We start from the raw sequence: 27,901 nt of genomic DNA, 5'->3' as shown, positions 1-27,901 counted from the left end.
ATCTATAGATACAGATATAGATATGATATATCTATGTAGATATATATCAGTAGAAATAGAGATAGATACTATACCTATCTATAGTTACATAGGTGTAATATGTAAATAGATATCAGGTGATATTTTCAAGAATAGATCCTATGGGTCCTATTTTAGTGAATAAAGACCTCTCATCAATAATTCGTATCTTGATTATTTGTATAGAATCAGATCTTGCCTTTTGGGTCCCTAAGGAAATTTAAACCTCTCCAGTATTTTAACCCTACACCAATGCACACACTCATGTACCTTTCTTTATTGTTTATAGTTTTGCTTTGCTAAGTAAGATATTTTTATTAATACTAGAGACTTTAGCATAGCCACTGTCTGAATTACTTCAAATTCTGAATTAGTGGAGTTTGAATGAATCAGGTTTTGTTATATAAAGATGTACATGTCAAACTATATGGATAATTAAAGAACTCTTCTTAAATCAAAGGGTAATAATCTCTGTGCAGAAATGAGATCCAATCAGGCCAAACATAAAAATGCTATAATGGAGAAGCAGTCTAAATTGGATGCTCTAACAGCTTGGGTAGATGAGGCAGAAGAGAGAGTTAGTGACATAGAAGACAAGTTGATGGAAAGGAAGGAAGCTGAGGTAAAGAGAGAGAAACAACTAACATCCCATGAACAAAGGCTATGAGAAATTAATGATGCCATGAAACATGCCAACATCAGAATTCTGGGGGTGCCTGAGGGTGAAGAGAGAAAGGGTCAGAAGGTGTATTTGAGCAAATCATAGCTGAGAACTTCCCTAATTTGGAGAGGGGAAACAGGCATTCACATTGAAGAGGTAGAGAAGACTCCTCCCAAGATCAACAAAAATAGATCAACAGCACCAAATATAATGGTGAAGCTTGCACATTTCAGAGATAAAGAGAAAATTCTGGAAGTAGCTTGAGACAAGAGGTTCCTAAACTACTGAAGCAGAAAAATTATACTTACATCAGACCTAAACACAGAGAACTGGCAGGCCAGAAAGGGCTGACATGACATATTCAGCGTACAAAATGAGAAAAACATGCAGCCAAGAATACTTTGTCCAGCAAGGCTTTCATTCAAAATGGAAGGAGAAATAAAGAGCTTCAAAGACAAAAAGAAATTAAAACAGTATGTGACTACAAAGCCAGCCCTGCCAGAAATATAAAGAGGGATACTATAAGCAAAGAGAGAGCCCAAAAATAACATAAAGCAGAATAAAACAGAGATGATCAACAGAAACAGGAACTTTATCATTAATACAATGACATTAAATTTACATCTTTCAATAGTTACTCTGAATGAAAAGGGGTAAATGCTCCAATCAAAAGACACAGGGTATCATGTTGAATAAGAAAAGAAAGACCCATCCTTATGCTGTTTACAAGAGACGCACTTTAGACCTCAGGACACCTCCAGACTGAAAGTGAGAGGATGGAGAACCATTTACCATGCTAATGGACCCCCCCCCCCCAAAAAAAAGCTGGGTAGCAATTCTCATATCAGACAAATTAGATTTTTTTTAAGATTTTGTTTATTTATTTGACAGACAGAGATCACAAGTAGGCAGAGAGGCAGGCAGAGATAGAAAGAGGAGGAAGCAGGTTCCCCGCTGAGCAGAGAGCCAGATGCAGGGCTTGATCCCAGGACCCTGGGATCATGACCTGAGCTGAAGGCAGAGGCTTTAACCCACTGAGCCACCCAGGCGCCCTGACAAATTAGATTTTAAATGAAAGACTGTAGAAAGTGATGAAAAGGACACTATATCATACTTAAAGGGTCTATCCAACAAGAAAAATCTAGCAATTATAAATATTTATGTCCCTAATTTAGGAACACCCAATTATATAAACATATTATTAACCAAAGTAAAGAAACACACAGATAATAATACAATAATAGTAGGGGACTTCAACACCGCACTCACAGAAATGGACAGATCATATAAGCTGAAGATCAACATGGAAACAAGGGTTTTGAATGACACATTGAACCAGATGGACTTTACCAATATATACAGAGTATTCCATCCTAAAAAGGAACCAAATATATATTCTTCTCAAGTGTTCATGGATCTTTCTCCAGAATAGACCACACACTGGGTCACAAATCACATCCCAACTGATGCCAAAAGTTTGGGATTATTCCCTGTTTATTTTCAGACCACAATGCTTTGAAACTTGAACTCAATCACAAGAAGAAATTTGGAAGGAACTCAACACTTGGAGGTTAAAAAGCATCCTACTAAAGAATAAATGGGTCCACCAGGAAATTTTTTTAAAAAATCATGAAAGCTCATGAGAATGAAAACACAACTGTTCAAAACCTTTGGGATACAGCAAAGGTGGTCCAAAGAGGGAAGTGCATTGCAATACAAGCATCTCTCAAGAAATTAGAAAAATCTCAAATACACAAGATAACTTTATACCTAAAAGAGCTGAAAAAGAATGGAAAATAAAGCCTAAGCAAGCAGAAGAAGAGAAATAATGAAGATTAGAGCAGAAATCAATGAAATAGAAACCAGAACAACAGTAGAACCAATCAACAAAACTGGAAGCTGGTGCTTTGAAAGAATTAATAAGATCAATAAAACCCCAACCAGATTTATCACAAAGAAAAGAGAAAGGACCCAAATTAGTGAAATCGTGAATGAAAGAGGAGAGATCACGATGAATGCCAAGGAAATACAAACAATTTTAAGAACATGTTGTGAGTAAATATATGCCAACATATTAAGCAATTTAGAAGAAATGGATGGATTCCTGGAAGCTTATAAACTACCAAAACTGAAACAGAAAGAAATAGAAGATCTGAACAAACACATAACCAGAAAGGAAATTTAAGCAATAATCAAAAACCTCCCAACAAACAAGAGTCCAGGGCCAGATGGCTTCTGAGGGAAATTCTCCCAAATATTTAAGGAAGAAATAATACCTATTCTAGGAGCTGTTTCAAAAAATAGAAATGGAAGGAAAACTTCCAAACTCATTCTATGAGGCCAGCATTACCTTGTCCCAAAACCAAAGTCTTCATCAAAAAGGAGAATTACAGACCAATATCCCCTATGAATGCAAATATACTCACCAAAATACTAGCCAATAGGATCCAACAGGACATTAAAAAGATTATTCACCATGATCAAGTGGGATTTATTCCTGGGCTACAATTTGAAAATCAATCAATGTGATACATCACATTAATAAAAGAAAGGACAAGAATCATACGATCCTCTCAATTGATGCAGAAAAAGCATTTGACAAAATACAACATCCTTTCTTGATTAAAATTCTCCAAAGTGTAGGGATAGAGGGACTATACCTCAATATCATAAAGCCATATACAAAAAGCCCACAGCAAATATCATTCTCAATGGGGAAAAACTGAGAGCTCGTCTGCCTTAAGGTCAAGAACACAACAGAGATGCTCATTCTCACCACTTTTGTTCAACATTATACTAGAAGTCCTAGCCTCAGCAACAGACAACAAAAAGAAATAAAAGGAATTCAAATAGACAAGGAATAAGTCAAACTCTCACTCTTCACAGATGACACGATACTTTATGTGGAAAACCCAAAGGACTTCCCCCCAAAATTGTTAGAACTCATACAGCAATTCAGGAACATGGCAGTATATGAAATCAATGCACAGAAATCAGTTGCACTTCTATACATAATAATAAGACTGAAGAAAGAAATTAAGGTATGGAGCCCATTTACAATTGTCCCCAAAACCACTAGATACCTAGGAATAAACTTAACTGAAGTGGCAAATGCTCTGTACTCTAAAAGCGACAGTACACTTATGAAAGAATTGAGGAAGACACAAAGAGATAGAAAAACATTCCAGGCTCATGGATTGGAAGAGTAAATATTGTTAAAATGTCTTTGCTACCCAGAGCAATCTACATACTTAATGCAATCCTTATCAACATAATATCGACATTTTTCACAAAGCTGGAACAAATAATCCTAAAATTTGTGTGGAACCAGGAAAGACCTCAAATAGCCAGAGGAATGTTGAAAAAGAAAGCCAATGCTGGAGGTATCACAATGTCTGACTTTAAGCTCTGTTTCAAAGCTGTGATCATCAAGACAGCACAGTACTTGCACAAAAACAGACACATGGATCAATGGAACAGAATAAAGAATCCAGAAATGGACCCTCAAGTCTATGGTCAACTAATCATCAATAAAACAGGAGAGAATATTCAATGGAAAAATAACAGTCTCTTCAATAAGTTGTGCTGGGAAAATTGGACAGGCACATGCAGAAGAATGAAAATGGATCATTCCCTTTCACTACAGACAAAGACAAATTCAAAATGGCTGAAGGACCTAAATGTGAGAGAGGAATCCATCAAAATCTTAGATGAGAATACAGATAGCAACCTCTTCGACCTCAGCCACAGCAACTTCTTGTTAGATACATCTCCAAAGGCAAAGGAAACAAAAGCAAAAATGAACTATTGGGACTTCATCAATATAAAAAACTGCACAGCAAAGGAAACAGTCAGCAAAACTAAAAGACAACCTACTGAATGGAAGAAGTTATTCACAAATGACATATCTGATGATGGGCTAGTATCCAAGTTCAATAAAGAACTTATCACACTCAACACCCAAAATCCAATCCAGTCAAGAAATGGGCAGAAGATGTGAACAGACATTTCTCTAAAGAATACATATGAATGACTACAGACACATGAAGGAATGTTCAACATCACTAGCCATCAGAGAAATACAAATCATAACCACAATGAGAGATTACCTTACACCAGTTAGAATGGCCAAAATTAACAAGACAACAAAACAGCAAATGTTGGTGAGGATGTGGAGAAAGGGGAACACTCTTACACTGTTGGTGGGAAGGCAAGTTGGTGCAGCCATTCTGGAAAACAGTATGGAGGATCCTTAAGAAATAAAAATAGAGGGCACCTGGGTGGCTCAGTTGGTTAAGCGACTGCCTTTGGCTCAGGTCATGATCCTGGAGGCCCAGGATCAAGTCCCACTTTGGGCTCCTTGCTCAGCGGGGAGTCTGCTTCTCCCACTGACCTTTCTCCACTCATGTTCTCTCTCTCTCTCATTCTCTCTGTCTCTCTGTCAAATAAATAAATAAAATCTTAAAAAAAAAAGAAATAAAAATAGAGTTACCCTATGACCCAGCAATTGCACTACTCGGTATTTACCCCAAGGATACAGATGCAAGGACAGTCACATGCCACCATGTGTTGAAGAGACTGTCTTTTTTCCATTGGATATTCTTCCCTGCTTTGTCAAAGATTAGTTGACCATAGAGTTGAGAGTTCATTTCCAGGATCTCTATTCTGTTCCACTGATCTATGTGTCTATTTTTTTTTAAGATTTTATTTATTTGACAGACAGAGATCACAAGTCGGCAGAGAGGCAGGCAGAGAGGGAGGAAGGGAAGCAGGCTCCCCACCCAGCAGAGAGCCCGATGTGGGGCTCGATTCCTGGACCCTGAGACCATGACCTGAGCCAAAGGCAGAGGCTTCAACCCACTGAGCCACCCAGGCGCCCCTATGTGTCTATTTTTGTGCCAGTCCAGATATTTCTACAAAGAAGACATCCAAGTGGCCAACAGATACATGAAAAAAGTGCTCAACATCACTTGTCATCAGGGAAATAAAAATAAAAATCACAATGAGATACCAGCCTACACCAGTCAGAATGGCTAGAATTAACAAGGCAGAAAACAGTAAATGTTGGTAAGGATTTAGCGGAAGGAGACCCTCTTACACTGTTGGTGAGAATGCAAGCTGGTATAGACACTCTGGAAAACAGTATGGAGTTTCCTCAAGAAGGTAAAAATAGAGCTTCCTACAACCCAGCAACTGCACCACTAGGTATTCACCCCAAAGATACAGATGTAGTAAAAACAAAGAGTCACCTGACCCCAATGTTCATAGCAGCAATGCCCAAATAGCCAAACTGTAGAAGGAGTTGAATGTCCCTCATCAGATGAATGTGTATGGAAGATTTTACACACACACACACACACACACACACACACACACACACACACACTCACACACTGGAATATTATTCTGCCTTCAGAAAGGATGAATACTTACCATTTACATCAATGTGGATGGAACTGAAGGGTATCATGTTAAGTGAAATAGGGCAGAGAAAGACAATTATCATATGGTTGCATTTATATGTGGACTATAAGTACCAGTACAGAGGACCATAAGGCAAGGGAGGGAAAACTGAATGGGAGGAAATCAGAGAGGGAAACAAACCATGAGGGACTCTTAACTCTGAGAAACAAATTGAGGGTTGCTGAAAGGGAGATGGGTGGGGGGTTGGGATAACTGGGTGATGGGCATTAAGGAGGGCACATGATGTGATGAGCACTGGGTGTTATATGCAACTGAGAAATTGTTGAATACTACATATGAAACTAATGATGTGTTATGTGTTGGCAAATTGAATTTAAATTTTTTAAAAAGTTAGAACAAGTTCTTTTATTTAGGCAAATTTAGAAGAGTTCAGAGGGGCTTCTCCTCATATATGACTCAGGAGCAGGAGGTACTAGCAAGCACTTTCCAATAAGTCAGTTGTATGTAAAATTATACACACAGCTGTATAACATTATCTCTTTCTGTTCAAATATATATATTGGAAAAAATATATTTGTGAACAAATATATATTTGAACAAAATTTGATATATATATCAAATTTTGTTCTCTCTCTCTCTCTCTCTCTCTCTATATATATATATATATATATATATTTGAGACACCGTTACCTGAAACCAAATAGTACTGTAAAACATTTCAATAATCATTTGGTAGAATAATGGACAAACCTCAAGCCATATAGACCATATTAAAAAATCAACTGGGTGTGATAAGCAAAGGGTGTAGTATATAAGTGAAGAATCACTAAATTCTACACCTGAAACTAATATTATATTATATGTAACTACATGGAATTTAAATAAAAACTTGAGGGGTGCCTGCGTGGTTCAGTCAGTTAAGCATTTGGCTCTTAATTTGGGCTCAGGTTGCGTTCTCAGGGTCATGGGATCAAGCCCTGAGTTGGGCTCTACGCTCAGTGTCAAGTCTGTTTGAGAGCTTCTCTCTCTCCTTCCCGCTCTGTTGCTCCTGCCACTCAAGCTCTCTCTCTCTCAAATAAATAAATAAAATCTTGGAACCAAAAAAAAAACAAAACAAAACTGGAATTTGAATAAAAACTTAAAAAACATATCAACTGAATTCTTCATAATTATTTTTAAACAAAATTAATGAAAGTTAGGTTTAAAATGTTTAGTAAGTATAATGTCAAATGTGAAACCTTCTGATAACTAAATTGAGAATTGATTCTCAATTATATTTGTGAATGAAGGAGTAAAGTGGGATGTCTAATCCAAAAAATAATGAAAATCCCAGAATTATTCCTACTTGGTTTTACAGAACATTTTTCTTCTTACATTTGACTATAGGTGAGCAGGATATTCTTGGGCATGTAAAATAAATTCATGTAAATTAAGGAGAGGAATTACTATAGAGCTGGGCATGTTCCTCTTGCTCTCTATTTAATTTTTTTTCCACTTTATGTCTTTTAGACAGAAGTACCCATGCCTTTTCCCACTTAATACCTTATCTATTTCTATCATCCCACTCTAGGCACAAGCAAAGACTTAAGAACTGAGGATTTTTCTTCCGACGTCTCTCATTGGGATAAATCCAAGTTGTAGGAAGGAAGGCCAAGGCCTTAATCCAAGGAAGGAGGCATTAAGGAAAGTGAAATATATATATGCCAAGTAAATTAGGAGGAAGTGAAAACTTCAAACTGGGTTCTTACATTGTAGTATAAGACATCATAATGTTGAGGAAAGAGTATGGACTCTGAAGTTCAAAAGACCTGTGTTTGAAACCCAGTTCTGCCATTCAATTGTTTTGTGACCTTATTCAAATAATTTAAACTCACTGAGCCATAAAGTTCTCACTTGAAAAATGAAAACAATATCCATAAGTCTACAATGAAGATTAAGTGAAGTGCATACAAAATAGTATAAAAACACAGATGAAGGCAAACCATAAGAGCCTCTTAAAAATAGGGAAGAAAATGAGAGTTCTTGGAGGGCAAGTGAGTAGGTGGAGGGGTAACTGCATGATGGGCATTAAGGCGGGCACTTATTGTAATGAGCACTGGGTGTTGTATCCAAGTGAGGAATCACTAAATTCTACCTCTGAAACTAACACTTAACTAGAATTTAAATAAAATCTTGAGGTCTTTTATCCATTTCGAGTGTATCTTTGTGTATGGTGTAAGAAAATGGTCGAGTTTCATTCTTCTACATATAGCTGTCCAGTTTTCCCAGCACCATTTATTGAAGAGACTGTCTTTTTTTCCACTGTATATTTTTTCCTGTTTTGTCGAAGATTATTTGACCATGGAGTTGAAGGTCCATATCTGGGCTCTCTACTCTGTTCCACTGGTCTATGTGTCTGTTTTTATGCCAGTACCATGCTGTCTTGGTGATCACAGCTTTGTAGTCAAGCTTGAAATCAGGTAATGTGATGCCCCCAGTTTTATTTTTCTTTTTCAACATTTCCTTAGCAATTTGGGGTCTCTTCTGATTCCATACAAATTTTAGGATTATTTGTTCCAGCTCTTTGAAAAATACCGGTGGTATTTTGATCAGAATGGCATTAAAAGTATAGATTGCTCTAGGCAGTATAGACATTTTAACAATGTTTATTCTTCCGATCCAAGAGCATGGGACTTCATCAAGATCAAAACCTTCTGCACAGCAAAGGAAACAGTCAACAAAACAAAGAGGCAACCAACGGAATGGGAGAAGATATTTGCAAATGACAGTACAGACAAAGATTAATATCCAGGATCTATAAATAACTCCTCAAACTCAACACACACAAAACAGATAATCATATAAAAAAAATGGGCAGAAGATATGAACAGACACTTCTCCAATGAAGACATACAAATGGCTATGAGACACATGAAAAAATGTTCATCATCACTAGCCAACAGGGAGATTCAAATTAAAACCACATTGAGATACCACCTTACACCACTTAGAATGGCCAAAATTAGCAAGACAGGAAACGTGTGTTGGAGAGGATGTGGAGAAAGGGGAACCCTCTTACACTGTTGGGAATGCAAGTTGGTGCAGCCACTTTGGAAAACAGTGTGGAGATTACTCAAGAAATTAAAAATAGAGCTTCCCTATGACCCTGCCATTGCACTACTGGGTATTACCCCAAAGATACAGATGTAGGGAAAAGAAGGGCCATCTGTACCCCAATGTTTATAGCAGCAATGGCCACAGTCGCCAAACCATGGAAAGAACCAAGATGCCCTTCAACAGACGAATGGATAAGGAAGATGTGGTCCATATACACTATGGAGTATTATGCCTCCATCAGAAAGGATGAATACCTAACTTTTGTAGCAACATGGATGGGACTGGAAGAGATTATGATGAGTGAAATAAGTCAAGCAGAGAGAGTCAATTATCTTATGGTTTCACTTATTTGTGGAGCATAACAAATAACATGGAGGACATGGGAAGATGGAGAGGAGAAGGGAGTTGAGGGAAATTGGGAGGAGAGGTGAACCATGAGAGACTATGGACTCTGAAAAACAACCTGAGGGTCTTTAAGGTGGGGGAAGGAGGTTGGGGGAACCAGGTGGTGGGTATTATGGGGGCACATATTGCATGAAGCACTGGTTGTGGTGCAAAAACAATGAATACTGTTACGCTGAAAAGAAATAAAATAAAATCTTGATAGAAACATAAGAATAAAAACCACAACACTTAACACCCATGCCTTGTATATAATACAAACTTAATACATATTATAGATTTTCCTCAATATAAGACACTAAAGTTTACTTAAGAGTATGTTAACTTCAAGGCAATTTTTAAATCTTTTTTCTCTTTCATCTACACATTCCCTCAAAATCAGGACATGGATCTGATTATTTACCTGGTACTATTTCTAGGCTCTGTCAATGTATTTCTTAAGTTAAGAAATAAATTACCATCTATTGAGCACCAAGATATATTTCCAGCACAATTACCCCCTCAATATTCTTTTATATGCACAGGACTACTTTATTCTTGTATCAGAATTTGTTTATAAATATTTAGTCTAAAAAATCATTTTCTCCCTTCAATAGGTAGACATGGTACATGCATGCTCAAAAAACTTAACCTCAATCTCACAGCCTGCAAGAAGCTCTTCATTCACCTAAAATGAGGGTTATATCACAAGCATTTAGAGAAGGACAGACATGTGGAGCCAAGAACGTGTCTTTTTGATCTGAGATGAATTCACTTCCATACACTAAAGAAGGCAATAAATTAAATTACTTCTTAAAGGACTGAGCTCCAAAATATGGAGATTCTTTTAATGGTCATCAGAGTGAAAAGGAAAGGTGGGTTGGATCTCTCTACTGCTGACAACTTCTAAGATACTGTGGAAAAAAAACTCCTAGAAGGGAAATCCTGAGGGGTTTTATACTTTTTATCCTCTAGCCATTAATCATTTTGTAGGGAAAAGCTATACATTGGGTGCACCTTGCCTGGATTGTGGTTAATATATTCAGCTATACATAACCTCAACTACCTCTCACCAAAATGATCAGGAGGAGGAACATCAAAAAGAGGAAAATTAAGAGACTACGACTTCTGCCACATAACTACTAGATATGGACATAAACAATATGTAGAAAATAGAATTCTGGGTAATAATTATCCAGACAATGGCTAGATTGGAGAAGACCAAAAGGGCAACATACAATCTTTAAGTGCAGAAGTGAGAGCTGAACTGACAGAACTTAAAAATGCGATCAATAAGATCCAATCTAATCTAAGTACTTTAACAGCTAGGGTAAATGAGGCAGAAGATCAAATTAATGATCTAGAAGACAAACTGATAGAAAAGAAGGATCAGGAGGAGGCCTGGAACAAACAGCTTAGAAGCCATGAAAATAGAATTAGGGGAATAAATGGCACCATGAAACATTCCAATGTCATAATTATTGGGATCCCTGAGGGGTTGGAAAGAGAGAGAGGACTAGAAGATATAGTTGAACAAATCCTAGATGAAAATCTCCCCACTCTGGGGAATGGAACAAGTATTTGTGTCCTAGAGGCAGAGATGCCACCCCCGAGATCAAAGAGGGTAGAAAGACCTCCAGACATGTAATTGTGAAATTCACCAACTGTAAATTCAAAGAATATGGGGGAAGACATTCCTTATGTACAGAGGGAGGATCATCAGAATAACATCAGACATGTCCACAGAGACTGGCAAGCCAGAAAAGGCTGGCAAGATATATTCAAGACACTAAATGAGAAGAACATGCTGTCAAGAATACTTAATCCAGCAAGGCTGACATTCAAAGTGGATGGAGAGATAAAGAGCTTCCAAGATCAGCAAGGCTCAAAAGAGTATGTGACCACCAAGCCGGCACTACAAGAAATATTAAGGGGGGTATACTGTAAAAGAAGAAAGACCCCAAGAGTGATATAGAAAAGAAATTTACAGAGACAATATATGGAAACAAGGACTTCACAGGCAAAATGATGTCAATAAAAACGTATCATTCAATAATCACTGTCACCGTGAATGGCCTAAATGCTCCCATAAAATGGCACGGGGTTGCAGACTGAATAAAATGACAGGACCTGTCCATATGTTGCCTACAAGAGACCCATGTAGAACCTAAAGATACATCCAGACTGAAAGCAAAGGGGTGGAGAACAATCTCTCATGCCAATGGACCTTAAAAGAAAGCTGGGGTAGTGATTTTCATATCAGATAAATTATATTTTAAGCTAAAGACTGTAGTCAGAGATACAGAAGGACATTATATCATTTGTAAAGGGTTTATCCACCAAGAAGATCTAACAATTGTAAATATTTATGCCCCCAACATGGGAGCAGCCAACTACATAAGACAACTGTTAATCAAAATAGAGACATACCAATAAGAATACATTAATTATAGGGGACTTTAACACTCCACTCCCAGCAATAAACAGGTCATCTAATCAGAAAATCAACCAAGAAACAAGAACTTTGAATGACACACTGGACCAGATGGACCTCTTAGATATATACAGAATATTCCACCCTAAAACAACAGAATACTCATTCTTCTTGAGTTCACATGGAACTTTCTCCAGAATAGACCACATACTGGGTAACAAATCAGGGCTCAACTGACACCAAAAGATTGAGATTATTCCCTGCATATTCTCAGACCACTATGGTTTGAAACTGGAACTCAACCACAAGAAAGAGTTTGAAAGGAATTCAAACACTTGGAAGCTAAAGACCATCCTGCTCAAGAATGTTTGGATCAACCAGAAAATCAAAGAACTTAAACAATTCACAGAAACCAATGAAAATGAAGACACTTTGGTCCAAAACCTATGGGATATGGCAAAAGTGGTGCTAAAGGGGAAACACATAGCCATCCAAGCCTCACTCAAAAAAAAAAAAAAAAAAAAAAGGGAAAATCCCAAATACACCAAATCTCTCTATACCCTAATGAACTGGAAAATCAGCAACAAATTAAGTCAACCCCATGCTCAAGAAGGGAAATAATTAAGATTAGAGCAGAGGTCAATGAGTTAGAAACTAGAGATAAAGTAGAACACATTAACAAAACTAGATGCTGGTTCTTTGAAAGAATCAATAAGATAGAAAACCATTGGCCAAACTAATCCAAAAGAAAAGAGAGAGGGCCCAAATTAATAAAATTATGAATGAAAGGGGAGAGATCATGACCAACACCAAAGAAATTGAAAAAATCATCAGAAATTATTATCAACAGTTACAAGTCAATAAGTTAAGCAACCTAGAAGAAATTGATGTATTTCTGGAAACCTATAAACTTCCAAGAATGAAACAGGCAGAAATTGACAACATGAATAGACCAATATCTAGTAACAAGATTAAAGCAGTGATCAAAATCTCCCAAAAAACAAGAGTCCCAGACTTGATGGATTCCGTGGGGAATTCTACCAAACATTCAAAGAAGAAATACCTATTCTCCTGAAACTCTTTAAAAAAAAAAAGAAATAGAAGGAAAACTTCTAGACTTTTTCCATGAAGCCAGCATTACTTTGACCCCCAAATCAGGCAAAGACCCCATCAAAAAGGAGAATTTCAGACCAATATCCCTGTTGAATATGGAAGCCAAGATTCTAAACAAGTTCCTTGCTAATAGGATCCAACAGTACATTAAAATGATTATCCACCATAACCAGGCAGGATTTCTCCCTGGGATGCAAGGATTGTTCAACATTTGCAAATCAATCATTGTGATAGAAAAAATCAATAAAAGAAGAGAGAAAAACCACATGGTCCACTCAGTTGATGCAAAAAAAGCATCTGTTCCTAGAGAGGACCTATAGAGCATCTGTTCCTCATTAAAATGCTTCAAAGTATAGGGATAGAGGGAACATTCCTGAACTTCATAAAATATATCTATGAAAAACCCACAGCAAATATCATTCTCAATGTGGAAAAGTTGAGAGCTTTTCCCTTAGGAGCACAACAAGGATGCCCACTCTGGCCACTATTGTTCAACATAGTACTAGAAGTCCCAGCGACAACAATCAGAAAACACAAAGAAATAAAAGGTATTCAAATTGACAAAGAAGTCAAACTCTCTCTCTTCACAGATGACATGATACCTTATGTGGAAAAGCCAAAAGACTCCACACCCAAATTAAAGCAAGGCAGGAATGTGGCAGGACACAAAACCATTGTACAGAAATTGGTTGATTTCTTATACCCCAACAATGAAAATATAGAAAGGGAAATTAGAGAATCAATTCCATTTACAATAGCACTAAGAACCATAATATACCTTGAAATAAACCTAACCAAAGTGGTAAAGGACTCGAGGAATTACAGAACACTGAAAAAAGGAACCGAAGATTCAAAAAGATGGAAAAAAATTCCATGCCCATGGATCAGAAAAATAAACATTGTTAAAATGTATATGCTTCCCAGAGCAATCTGTACATTCAATGTCCTCCCAATCAAAATTCCACTGGCATTTTTCAACGTGCTGGAACAAACAATCCTAAAATTTGGATGGAACCAGAAGAAACCCTGAATCACTAAGGAAATGTTGAAAAAGAAAAACAAAGCTGGGGACATCACGTTGCCTGATTTCAAGCTTTACTACAAAGCTGTGATCACCAAGACAGCATGGTATTGGCACAAAACCAGACACATAGACCAATGGAACACAGGAGAGAGTCCAGATATGAACCCTCATTTGTATGGCCAAATAATCTTCAACAAAGCAGGAAAGAATATCCCGTGGAAAAAAGACAGCCTCTTCAATAAATGGCACCGGGGAAATTGGGTAGCTATGTATAGAAGAATAAAACTCGACCATTCTCTTACACCATACAGAAAGCTAACTCAAAATGGATGAAAAATCTCAACGTGACACAGGAATTCATCAAAATCCTAGAGGAGAACATAGACAGTAACCTCTTCAACATCAGCCACAGCAACTTCTTTCAAGACACTTCTCCAAAGGCAAAAGAAACAAAAGCAAAAAAGAACTTTTGGGACTTCATCAAAATCAAAAGCTTCTGCACAGCAAAGGAAACAGTCAACAAAACAAAGAGGCAACCCACGGAATGGGAGAAGATATTTGCAAATGACAGTACAGACAAAAGGCTGATATCCAGGATCTATAAAGAACTTCTCAAACTCAATACACACAAAACAGATAATCATGTCAAAAAATGGGCAGAAGACATGAACAGACACTTCTCCAAAGAAGTCATACAAATGGCTAGCAGACACATGAAAAGGTGTTCATCATTAGCCACCAGGGAAATTCAAATCAAAACCACATTGAGATACCACCTTACCAGTTAGAATGGCAAAGAGTCACAAGACAGGAAATAACAAATGTTGGAGAGGATGTGGAGAAAGGGGAACCCTGTACACTGTTGGTGGGAATGCAAGTTGGTGCAACCACTTTGGAAACCAGTGTGTAGATTCCTCAAAAATTAAAAATAGAACTACCCTACAACCCTGCAATTACACTACTGGGTATTTGCCCCAAAGGTACGGATGTAATGAAAAGAAGAGCCATCTGTACTCCAGTGTTTATAGGGGAAATGGCCTTAATAGGCAAACTGTGGAAAGAGCCAAGATGCCTTTCAACAGATGAATGGATTAAGAAGATGTGACCCATATATACAATGGAATATTACTGAGACATCAGTAAGGATGAATACCCAACTTTTGTATCAACATGGACAGGACTGGAGGAGATTATGCTGAGTGAAATAAGTCAAGCAGAGAAAGTCAATTATCATATGATTTCACTGACTTTTGGAGCATAAGGAATAACACTGAGGACATTAGGAGAAGGAAAGGAAAAGTGAATTGGGAGAAATCAGAGGGGGAGACAAACCATGAGAGATTGTGGACTCTGAGAAACAAACTGAGGGTTTTAGAGGGGAGGGGGGGTGGGGGAATTGGTGAGCCTGTGGTGGGTATTAAGGAGGGCATGTATTACATGGTGCACTGGTTGTGGCACATAAACAATGAAATTTGGAACACTGAAGAAATAAAATTAAATTTAAAAATAAATAAATAAATAATAAATTAAAAATTAAGAAAAATAAATCATGTCCTGACCCTCAGAGCCTTAACAGTAATTCTTTTTACCTATAGCAGCTTTTATATTTTTTATTGGGGTGCCTGGGTGGCTCAGTCAGTTAAGCAGCTGTCTTTGGCTCGGGTCATGATCCCAGGGTCCTGGGATTGAGCCCCACATTGGGCTCCCTGCTCAAGGGGGAGTCTGCTTCTCCCTCTCCCTCTGCCTGCTGCTCTTCCTACTTGTACTCTCTCTCTGTCAAATAAGTAAATAAAATATTTAAAAAAGATGTTTTATTTTTTTGTTTGAAATAGAGAGAGTGTGAGCATGTGGAGGGCCGGAGGGAGAAGGAGAAGCAAGCTCTCTGATTTGGGGCTTAATCCCAGGACCCTGAGATTATGACCTAAACTGAAGGCAGATGCTTAACAGACTGAGCATCCCAGGCACCCCTCATAACATTCCTTTAAAAATTAAACAAAATACTGTGTGAACTGGGATATATAAAGTTTTGAAGCAGAAATGGGGAATCTGGGAGAAGATATTTGCAAATGACAGTACAGACAAAAGGTTGATATCCAGGATCTATAAAGAACTTCTCAAACTCAACACACACAAAACAGATAATCATAACAAAAAATGGGCAGAAGATATGAACAGACACTTCTCCAATGAAGACATACAAATGGCTATCAGACACATGAAAAAATGTTCATCATCACTAGCCATTAGGGAGATTCACATTAAAACCACATTGAGATACCACCTTACACCAGTTAGAATGGCCAAAATTAGCAAGACAGGAAACAACATGTGTTGGAGGGGATGTGGAGAAAGGGGAACCCTCTTACACTGTTGTTGGGAATGCAAGTTGGTGCAGCCTCTTTGGAGAACAGTGTGGAGATTCCTCAAGAAATTAAAAATAGAGCTTCCCTATGACCCTGCCATTGCACTACTGGGTATTTACCCCAAAGATACAGATGTAGTGAAAAGAAGGGCCATCTGTACCCCAATGTTTATAGCAGCAATGGCCACCGTCACCAAACTGTGGAAAGAACAAAGAAAGATGCTCTTCAATGGATGAATGGATAAGGAAGATGTGGTCCATATACACTATGGAGTATTATGCCTCCATCAGAAAGGATGAATACCCAACTTTTGTAGCAACATGGATGGGACTGGAAGAGATTATGATGAGTGAAATAAGTCAAGCAGAGAGAGTCAATTATCTTATGGTTTCACTTATTTGTGGAGCATAACAAATAACATGGAGGACATGGGGAGATGGAGAGGAGAAGGGAGTTGAGGGAAATTGGAAGGGGAGGTGAACCATGAGAGACTATGGACTCTGAAATACAACCTGAGGGTTTTGAAGGGGTGGCAGGTGGGAGGTTGGGGGAACCAAGTGGTGGGTACTATGGAGGGCACATATTGCATGGACCACTGGTTGTGGTGCAAAAACAATGAATACTGTTACACTGAAAAGAAATAAAAAATAAATAAATAAAAATAAATAAAAAAGAAATGGGGAATCTGATTTACTTCCCCAATTCCATGTCAGCAGGTAAGGAAAGTCCTTGAGAGTCACTTCAGAAACCACTGGTCTACAGGGAAAATCCTAATCTTCTAAACCTGATAAATAAAAAGCTAAGTTCACAAGTTTGCTTTTCTGTACCCTTTCTATTCTAAACATATTGCCTATGAATCTCCTACCTCAAATATCTACTGTAGTCTCTTCAGCTTAATTGTTACTACCCCTAACACACTAGGCTTACTTGGTATTCCCCCTAACACACTAGGCTTTCTCATGAGAGTTTATCTGCCTGTAGTTTTCTCTATGCCTAGAATGTTTTTCACTGTTTCCCCTCCTGTTCAACATTCAGTCTACAAAACATAGATCCAAAGTTTCCATCTCTCTGTGTATTACCCAACTTACCAAACTGACTTAGTTGTTCCCATCTCTGTGATCTTAGAGCAACTGGTATGTAATTTTATTATAGTCTCTATCACATTTTAGTGCAATTATTAGTTTATATGTCCTTCTCTCTACTTCTACTGTTGACAAAGACTACTACTCATATAATTTTTCATTACTTTAGACATAAAATCTCAATACAGCGGGTGCTTTATAAAATTTTGTAAGGATAAAGGTATAAAGATCTCATTGTCATTAAATTCCTTTTCATTTTCTACCATGTAGTAACTGTAATAATTTTTAAATTTCAGTTAGAGAAATAGTAAGCTTTTTTTAATCATTTCATGCACTTTTAATTTTTTTTGTAGAGAATTAAAAAGTTCAGTGCTAACGTATAAAACCAGTATTTTTAGGGGAGCACTGTTTATCACAATGTAGATAAATACTGAATTATTATTTAAGACAATGACCATTTGGACATTCTTCTTTTCTAATCATAAGGCTTTTCTACCAAGGGTACATCCTCTTTCTGCTTTTTAACCTAGATTAAAACTGGACAAGATACACAAATGTTTAAAACCCTTGAAAAGAAAGAAAAATATACATTACTGAGACATATAACTAAGTAGATGCTCTGTATTCTATAGAAGGTTTTGAGACAAAGCTGGTTTGTTTAGCGCCCCTCATCCCTGCCCCCAGCGTACAAAAATATACATACAATATGGCCTTGAAAATGATTTCTTGCAAGGAAATGACAATTTTTTAAAGAATCATGTCCACTTGATTTGAGTCACTAGAGTAACAAAACTGTTTTCAAGAATACTTTAAAAATTCAATAATGTAACCTCTAGTACAGCTTGAAAGGCTCTGAAGGACAAGGCAATTAGATCAATATTAGTTTATTTCTAATGCTGGGCAGCATGAACAGACAAGGCTGATCATCAGATGGGTTTTATTACCTGTCGGAGTGATAAGCCCTGGTGATAAAAGGCTGGGGACTGAATGGGGCAGAAGGTGAGCATTGTCCTGCAACACTCCCAAAGAACGCTTAGGAGGCCTGCCAGGCCTGGAACTGTTGGAAAGAAAAAAAAACAAAAACAGACAAAAACAAAGATTAGGTTAAAAACATGCTCCTTTTGGAAATATCATCAGTTGCAGTATTTGCTTCCTCAACTTTAATTACCAAATGATAGAATTTTATTTTAAAGACTATTTTCATTGAGTACCAGAAGACCAATACCTTCCTTTCTACTAAATTTCCCAACATAGTTATGGCAAACATTTAAACCATAAAAGATTAATTTTATTTTAGATTACATTTTCAAGGCAGCACTTTGCAATACAGATTACTTGTTTGGGAAACCCAAAGTTATCCCCTGTCCTTAAAGCTACATTTGATCCCAAGTATTAATACATGCTACTGAGACCTGAGATAGTGACTCACAGAATTCAGATTGTATAGAATGGGAAATGATTCTCTGCACAGAGAGGTAAAGAGGTAAAGAGCTAAGAGATGGAGAATAAGATGTGATTTTTTATTATTATTCTTTTTTTTTTTTTTAGCATTTCCACAGCTGCCAGGAGACCACCAGGAAAAAAGGGCTCCCACTCTCAGTAGATTTTTTAAAAATCTACCTATTTTTAAACCAGGCTATATAACCAGTGTTAGGGTACAGAGTCAACCATCCCTCAATTAGACAGAGAACACTCTCGATAATGCAAGTCACACAGCAAGGTTTATTTCCAGCTAGCTGGGGTCCAAGTATCCGCCTGGCGCAGCGGGTTTCAACAAGGACCCCGAGTTCTCAAAGCCAAGGGTTTATATAGCATTTTCAAGGCACTTTTTTCATAGCTATAGCCATCTCTTGCACCACACTTTGATAGTTTAACTTTGTTTAGCTTTTCGCCACCCTGACATCACCCTGGCGGTTAGGTGAGATTTAGATTTAGAAGAAATTTAACTTTATTTACATTTCCCTCCGCCTCAGCCTCCTTCAGTTTTATGGTGGGGAGGGTGACATCAGGCCTCAAGGAACTGAGCCATTTGTCCCTGGAAATTGGGCTATTGAGAAGACAGCTTCTTTGTTGTAAATCACCAGGACATTTGTAAACCAAGGGAGACTCCTATCTTGCAGGATTGTGATCTCTGCAAGTTAACTATTTGTTTTTCATTAACATCTGGTCCCTTTGGCGTCACCACCTAACCACCCTGGTGGTATATGATTAAGTTGTTTTTTCAGGTTTTAGCTAGTTCCTCTTATCTCAAGTCTCGCACGCCGTGTCTGCCAGTTAGGGACGCTCAGTAAAATGGCTTCCCGGCCTTCAGGATGGCCATTCTTATGCTAACCCACTCTTACAGTGCAAGGTGCCAGCTTTTGCTTTGCCAAGATGGCTGTACTTATGTCAGGGCTAGATTCCAGGTGGGTACAGCCTTGTTTTTCTTGGCCTCCACACCTGGAGCTGGTTTCCGGGACTTGTTTTTAAGTCCCCTGGGGGAAGGGGAGCAGGGACAGTTTAAGGGTTAAACAACAAAGTTATTGTTTAACCTGAATGGAAGCCTCTGGCTAAAATAAAAATATAAAATAGGTCCTTACATCAGCAGTGCACTCCCCTGGAGTGCCTGTACTAACAAAACCTGCCATGTTTGCTATGTAGGCTGTTTTTTCTCACAGATTTATTAGTGTTTTTAACTGATGAGTTGAGGCTAAACTTATAGCATTAACCTGATGAGTTGAGGCTAAACTTATAGCAAATTCCATTTGCACATTCTTCACCATAGTATGAGCAGCTCAGGAATTGCAGTTACAATTGTTAATCCATAAAGTAGAAAGTCAGTATCTGGCTTCCATGACTTTAATGCAGTCAGTGTACTGACTGTATTATTTGTATCATTTGGACACTGTCACCACAATGGAGAAACTTAAGTCATTGAACATTATCATCAAGTTTTTCTCAAGTCATCCAGTATGTCTCATATATTACTTTCTAAAGTTCCCCAAGATATTTCCATTGCTTTTTGTAAAAATGCAGTTTAAAAGCTGAATAATAGGGTTTTTTTTGTTTTGTTTTTTAAAGATTTTATTCATTTACTTGACAGATAGAGATCACAAGTAGGCAGAGAGGCAGGCAGAGAGAGAGAGAGGAGAAAGCAGGCTCCCTGTGGAGCAGAGAGCCCGACGTGGGGCTCGATCCCAGGACCCTGGGATCATGACCTGAGCCGAAGGCAGAGGCTTTAACCCACTGAGCCACCCAGGTGCCCCGAATAATAGGGTTTTTGACAAAATACTAAACCACTGTTTTAAATAACCCAAGCCACATAAAACTATAAGACTCAGATAGAGAACATTTCCAAAAATGACTTTTGGTTCACAAAAAAAAGTTTAAGTTAAACCTTACTTTATCAATTTTACAGTAGCAAAGTGCTCCATCAATGTAAGACAAACACAGCTTTTTAAATGAAGACTATTTCTAGAAATCTTACACAGAGATACCATTGCCCAATTCATTTTTCACACACTGTGCTGGTGTTATTTTCTTTCATTGTACATCAATATTGTATATCAGTCTAGCATGAAAGATTCTGTTTTTCTCATTCAATGTTTCAATTTTATAAACTGACTCTCCCCTCCTTCTTTGTACTTGATTCTGAGCCATAACTTATTTTATTTAATTCAGTATTGTTATCCTGTTTGCCCTTAGCTTGTTTTATGGCTTCCACTTTTAAGGAAGAGATAAGAGAAGAGCTATTTACTTCCAATGCCCTAAAGGATCCCAAGATTATTGAACAATGTTCATCAATGTATATCCAGTCATTAGAAGTTAAATAATCATCACCAAACCTGTATACTAAGTGGTTCTTTGTCTTTTCATTTGACAGAAAAGAAGCCTACTAACTTTATTCAAGTCTACCCTATTACTTTGTACTTTTTCCAATGTGAACATTTCAGCACTGTCTTCATACTCACCATCACTTTCAGACTGAATCCCGAGTTAGGCAGCTTGATGTTCCTTCTATTTCCATATAATGAGCCAGTTGTTGACAGTGGACATTGAAACCTTAAAGGTTTAACTAAATTTGTTCCAAATTTCTAGGTAAGCTCACAATTTGAAGTAGCTATTTTCTAATTAGCTGACTCAGGTTTGAGAGGCATTAAAGGTTTCTCAGGTGGTTCTACCTTAAATTCCAAGATTTGAAAAAAAAAATTGGTAAAATTTCCCACCATCAGATCTATATTGGAAAATTCATGGCTTATGTTATAAATGGCTTGGTAGTATTTACCACATATGTTATAAACCAATAGGACCATATCCTCCATCCTAACATCTTTTTCAGTTGGTTGGTTGGTATGATTAATTGAGTCTTCCCAGCAAGAATGTGTGCTCTGAGAAGGTTGTATATATCTCTGGGTTTGTCACTGCATCCTGAGCAATTCTAATGGTATCTACACACATCAGGGCTCAGTAAATGGTTAATTACTCAGTTAATGAGATATATTTCACTGTTGCTACAGTTTCCAAATATCCTTAAATTGCTCTATTCTCCCTGACTACATGAATAGCAAACTGGTTGCATCATTTAATCATCAGATACTGTTTTTAAGTCTTGGACTCCACAATAATTATAGGAGCTTCAAAATATGATCCACTTGAATCTATGTACAAGATTAAAGAAGGTTAGATGTCACTATGTACAAGGTTAAAGAAGGGTAGATGTCACTTAATACCACTTCAAGAACCACTTAAGGACTAAAGGTCCCTGGAGTTATGCATATGCAGTGACAATATCACTTATTCAATCATCCAATAAACACTTTATCATTCAGTAAACAAGCATGCTTTAGGTACCCAACCACTGTTTGTCTGGCATGGTATTATATATAAGGATTATAGAGATTAAAATGGAAGCTTGACAAAGGCAGCAGTTTTGGTCTGTTTATTGATATAATGTGAATACCTAGAACAGCTTCTATTTTTGAGGAGTTTATGATCTAGTGATAGAGATGTGTTTCTGACCTGTTGTTTAAAATTTTGATTAACTCTTTAGTTTATATCCAAACTTAAATTTATCAGTGAGCAAACATCACATTCAGATGCCTTTGTTTCTATTCTTGGAAAGAATACTTGGACCCCTAGAATAAATTAATTAGAATCAAATTTCTAAAACCGCCTTATAATCAATAAATTTCCATATTAATAGAAGATAGTTTTGTTAAAAAAAAAGTTGGTTTTATTTTTATCTTTAGTCCTAATGATCCTCTCTAGTAAGAAACTCCTAGCACTCCTAGCACAAGTTCCTGTATTTTTTTAAATTTAAATTCATTTAGCTGACATACAGTACATCATTAGTTTCCAATGTAGTGATCAGTAATTCATCAGTTGCATATAACACCCAGGGCTCATCACATCTCGTGCCCTCCTTAATGCTGCATTTCTTTTCAAAGAACACAAGCCTAACATGATGCAAGACTATGGAGGACACTGTACAAAGTTGGAAAAAATCATTCATAACACATGATCCTCTTATACTTCTTATCTTTAAGAGTTTAATTAGCATCAGGCAGATATTTACATATTAATCAAGACAAATAAACAAATAACAAATAACGAGAAAATTGTTATTTGGATGACAATTTAATCAGCATAGGCTGAAAGGTCCATCATTGCAGCATCCTATCTCTGCTGAAATATTGACTGTGTTACTGATTTCAGTAATGCTTTATTTTACAGGGAACAAATAACCATGTAATTACTCTTTGATTGAATGATAATTGCTTGTTGGCAAATATTTGTTTTCTGTTTAATTACAAAGTTATTTGCACTCTGTAAAATAAAACAGCTTTAAAAAAATTTCCCACCCAAATGACTCAGTGGTTGTATCACCCATGAACACCATAAACAAAAGTTAAGGTACAAGGCACACAACCCAATAAAGCAAAGCTTTTACTAAATAACTCAGCTAAATCTTTAAGAGCTTCAGATTATAGAGTCAACATTAGATTACACCTAATTAATGAGTGGTTTGTAGGGAAATTATATAAAAAAATCAAGATTTTCTTTCAGTCCAGGTCATTCTTTAAGATAATTTATCCTGATATGTATTTCCCCCTTTATTCTGTAAACTTCTTTAGAAGAAATAAGTCAGCTTCCTGAGATAAAAGATAAACCAACTCGAAATATTTATCTGCACTATTTCATATTTATGCACTTGAAGTGGATTACCATCAGAGCATTACTCACAGTTTATAAACTTCATAGACTTGATGGTTTCCTAAGAGGGAAATTCAACAGGTCTTCTGGTATCAGTAAGATATATCCAAGATATATCTGTTCCATGGTGTAATAGATAATGTAACTAATACTTTGTTCATTAAGATTTTGCAGTTTCACTGTTGGAGTTATTTTTCCCTCATGTTAGCAGCCATTTGTATATGAATCAAGGAATAAGCAACAGAGTAAGGTGATTTTGTTTTTCAAAGAATAAAAGTCTTATTAATAAATTAGTAGTGACACGAGACTATAGGATATTTAATACCAAACATATAGTCAGTATATGATTTAGTGAGGAATCACAAGTCATGTCATCCTTTCCAATGAGAGCTTGGCTTACTACTTTTAAAGAAATACTTGTAACATTCTGTGACAAACTGAGCAAATTGCTGAAGATATGAGAGTACTCCTCTGATTTTCAATGTGCTTTTCAAATTAAATAAGAATCTTTTTGCCAGAACAGTAAAACTTTTAATTGCATCATGGATTAATAATAATCTCTTAGGACTGACATTTATTACATTTCAAGGATGCCGGTGGTAGTTAAACTCTACCTGACCTTTCAGTGTTTATGAAGAGAAACAAACTCTGACCTCACAGCAACCAGAATCCATCTTCTCTCAGTGTTGGCAAACTGATAATTCGTCTAACTATTGTACTGGATTGTATTCCCCACCAGATCAAAGGCAGCAGCAACCAATTCAGCAAGTGGGATAAAGTCATCCATGAAAAATGGGCAATTAACATTAATCATATATAAAATTGTTCAAGTTGATAACTAGAACCTGGTCACTATGGTAACTCTCATAAAATGGTCCTTATGTTAAGCTGGGCATCAATCGGCCCTTGGTTGATAGGAACTTAAAGTGTGGCTCATCATTTCTCTAGGAGCTATCAATACAAAGAACAACAACAACAACAACAAAAAAAAAAACCACCAACCAGAAGCAAGACCGCTTATATTCCATTATCATTTACTCTTTTTTTCAGTTGTTTGTTTGTTTTTTTTTTAGTCTTAGGTATACCTCTTTAGGTATACATTTTTCTTAGGTATACCTTTTTCAGTTCTTATAGGCAATCCAAAACTCAAATTTGTATACATTAAACTCATCATCACCAGCACTCCATTAGAGTTAGGGAAGTTATGGAAATTATCTTTAACATAAGGGTGTTCAAGGGAAGAAGAAAACCTCCACTTGTTAGTGGGTCAAATATTACAATATTGGGGATCATGTAGATCAATCTGTTTATGCATTTATCTTATAATTGTGATTAATTGAATTATTTATATCTATTATCTTAAATTATAATCTTTAATTCCCTTGCTAATGCTGAGTTTCTGTTTTTCCTTCAGTAAAAAAAGAAATCTGATGTAATAGACAATTTAAGGGTTGACTACTCACTTGATAGAAAGTATGACTGTGAAGCTATTTTATACTTCATTTACCTGACTCTGTTCTCTATTTAAATTAAATGTGCCCCAGGCCTGGTTTTTAGCACCTTTAAACAAGTTTAATTTTTGTCATAAATTAAGTGAATTCTAATAAAGATTTTAGTATAATTAATAAAGACTATATAACAGAAATGTTGGCATATGGCTTCAATTCTTAGTGGCTTCCTTTTGTTCCACTTGTGTAATTTCTATTAACTTCAGTGGAATCAATATACCTTAGTAAATCTTAGAGTAAATCAAATTAAATAAACATTTCCCCTTCTAAAGTGTATCATATCACTGTCAAATACTTTTTTTCCTAAGGAAAGGCATTGTTGAATTCAAAAAGTATATCACTGTGCAAAACCTTTGATATTAAGAGAATGGATAAGAAGTTAACATTCATATTTGGATATATTCTGCTAGTATTTCAAATTCAACATATGTCTCCCCAAATCCCACTCTCCAATCCTCCCTTCTCTTGTCATTAGTACAGGCATGCTCTCCTATTGATTGCTGAAACTACAAACTTGAGGGCAATTTTGATCTTCCCTCAAGACACCCAGGAGACTCAGTCAGTTAAGCATCTTCCTTCAACTCAGGTCATGATCCCGGGGTCCTGGAATCAAGTCCTGCATTGGGCTCCTTGCTCAGCAGGGAGTCTGCTTCTCCCTCTGCCTGCTCTGTTTGTTCTGCCTGCAGCTTTCCCTGCTTCTGCTCTCTCTCTCTGAAAAATAAGTGAATAAATACATCTTAAAAAATTGTTGATCCTCCCTCTTCTTCTCCCTTAGTTTTCAGTCTCCAATATCTTTGCTCCATTGCAATATATGTTGCAGATTTCCATCTCCATCTATTGCTAACTCCCTAATTTAGGCCCTCATCACTTCATGCCCAGGTTATTTTTAATGGTTCACTTCATTGTTATAATTCATTCCTTGTAAACTATCCTGTGAAATTTGGTGAAACATCCCTTTAATTATGTCATCTTTTGCTCTAGAACCTTCAATACTTCCAGACCACATATAAAACAAAGTCTAAATGCCTAAGCCAGGCAATCTCCTCAAATATATATTTCTTCCCTTTCTCTAATTACTTCTTAAATGAGTCTTCTATTCCAACTGGAAGAGTTGTTTCACTGCCTGCTAAATATAGTATTTGACCCTAGAACCCTTGAACTGTGAAACATTTTCAAGGTATCAGTTTCTTGGAGACATGCTTTAAGTTCCACTGCCTTAGGAAAGCTTCAGTATAACCTGCTGTAACTGCGGCTGCTTTTCTGAAAGGCCACTGACTTTTACTTTGTATCATCATTTATAGGTATTTTTAAATGGTTAACACAAAGGGCACTTTAGTGCCAACCTTAGAGAACCTGTTCCAAATAGCCAAAATACTGGTTTTTTATGTCTTGCAAATGAAGTCTCATTGGTTATTGTCACAGTCTGTGTATAATCCTACAATGATCTCAGTAGTTAACATTTCAAATTTGAATGTCAGTCAGAAAATAGAGGAACATGACCTTAATATCACAACTCAGGAGAGCTTAGGAAGTTGAGCAAGACCTTTAGGAATGCAATCACTATTAACCTGATTGCATTAGTCTCTACAGTTAGGGATATAGCCTGGAAGTACACATTCAATTGATAAACAAAAGTGCCAGGGGTTTTTGTGTTTGTTTGGTTTTGTTTTTTTTGCTGATTTATTTTTTTTAATTTTGCATGAATAAGTATTAACAAATCATACAAAATAATAATGTAAACAATCTTAAATATTCAGTGTTTTGCAGTGGAAAGCACTAGAAGTTAAATCTGAGTTCTAATTCCAGTTGTGGTAGGAAGAATTCTAAAATTCTCCTCCATCCTGAGAGACTTCTAGGCAAAATCACCAGAACTGTGAATGTATTTTTCATACATTACAATTACATGGCAAGAGGGATTTTGCACATGTGATTAAGATAACTAACCAGGTGACTTGATTTAATCAAAGAGATTATCTAGATGGATCCAATCCTTTAAAAACAGAAAGGAAGTCCCAGAACATACCATTGCTGGTTTGAGGATAAAAAAAGCCATGTATCGAGGAATGCATGTAGTTTCTAGAAGCCAAGAGCAATCCTGGGCTGACAGTCAGCAAGAAAATAGGCATGCAAATCCTACAATTGAACTACATTCTGCCAAAAACTTCAATGTGAATAGATTCTTACCAAAATCTTCCAGATTAAGAGCCCAGCCTATCAGCCCTTGATTTCAACCTTCCAACACTCTAAGAACCCACTCAGTCTCTAGACTTCTGATATATAGAACTGTGAGATAATAAATTAATGTTGTTTTGAGTTGCTAAATTTGAGGCAATTGGTTATACAACAGAAAACTAGTTCACCAGTTCTGCCATTATTGAGACAAGTGATCTCAAGCAAATTACATGACTATTCTAGATGTGCTTTCTCACTTTAGGATTAGAGATGTAAACTAAATATGAATCTGATCATTAGAACCATGTTATATTTCTGGTCTAATTCAGATAATTCATTAACTTCAAAGTATGCATAGTTTTCCTCTTTCTCATCTGTATATTTTAGCTTATATTTTAAGTTACATTAAGTTTCTGGATTGATTCTATGGAAA

At 36.7% G+C, this 27,901-nt stretch overlaps 1 protein-coding gene across 1 annotated transcript in view; it reads right to left on the bottom strand.

The window, feature by feature from the left end:
* LOC111139361 (dachshund family transcription factor 2) overlaps window positions 1-27,901 on the bottom strand; it is a gene marked incomplete at its 3' end in the record, with an annotated part of 862,916 nt that overhangs the window by 456,669 nt on the left and 378,346 nt on the right. The window contains exon 3 of the mRNA XM_022491621.1: window positions 18,541-18,653. Within this exon, the coding sequence (XP_022347329.1) occupies window positions 18,541-18,653 (113 nt within the window). The remainder of the gene's footprint in view (window positions 1-18,540; window positions 18,654-27,901) is intronic.

The sequence above is a fragment of the Enhydra lutris genome, unplaced genomic scaffold (assembly GCF_002288905.1).
Source record: "Enhydra lutris kenyoni isolate GAN:26980312 unplaced genomic scaffold, ASM228890v2 scaffoldscaffold102, whole genome shotgun sequence".
Taxonomy (NCBI): Eukaryota; Metazoa; Chordata; class Mammalia; order Carnivora; family Mustelidae; genus Enhydra; species Enhydra lutris.
The sequence above is the reverse complement of the archived record's forward strand: the minus strand, read 5'-3'. Positions and strand labels throughout refer to the sequence as shown.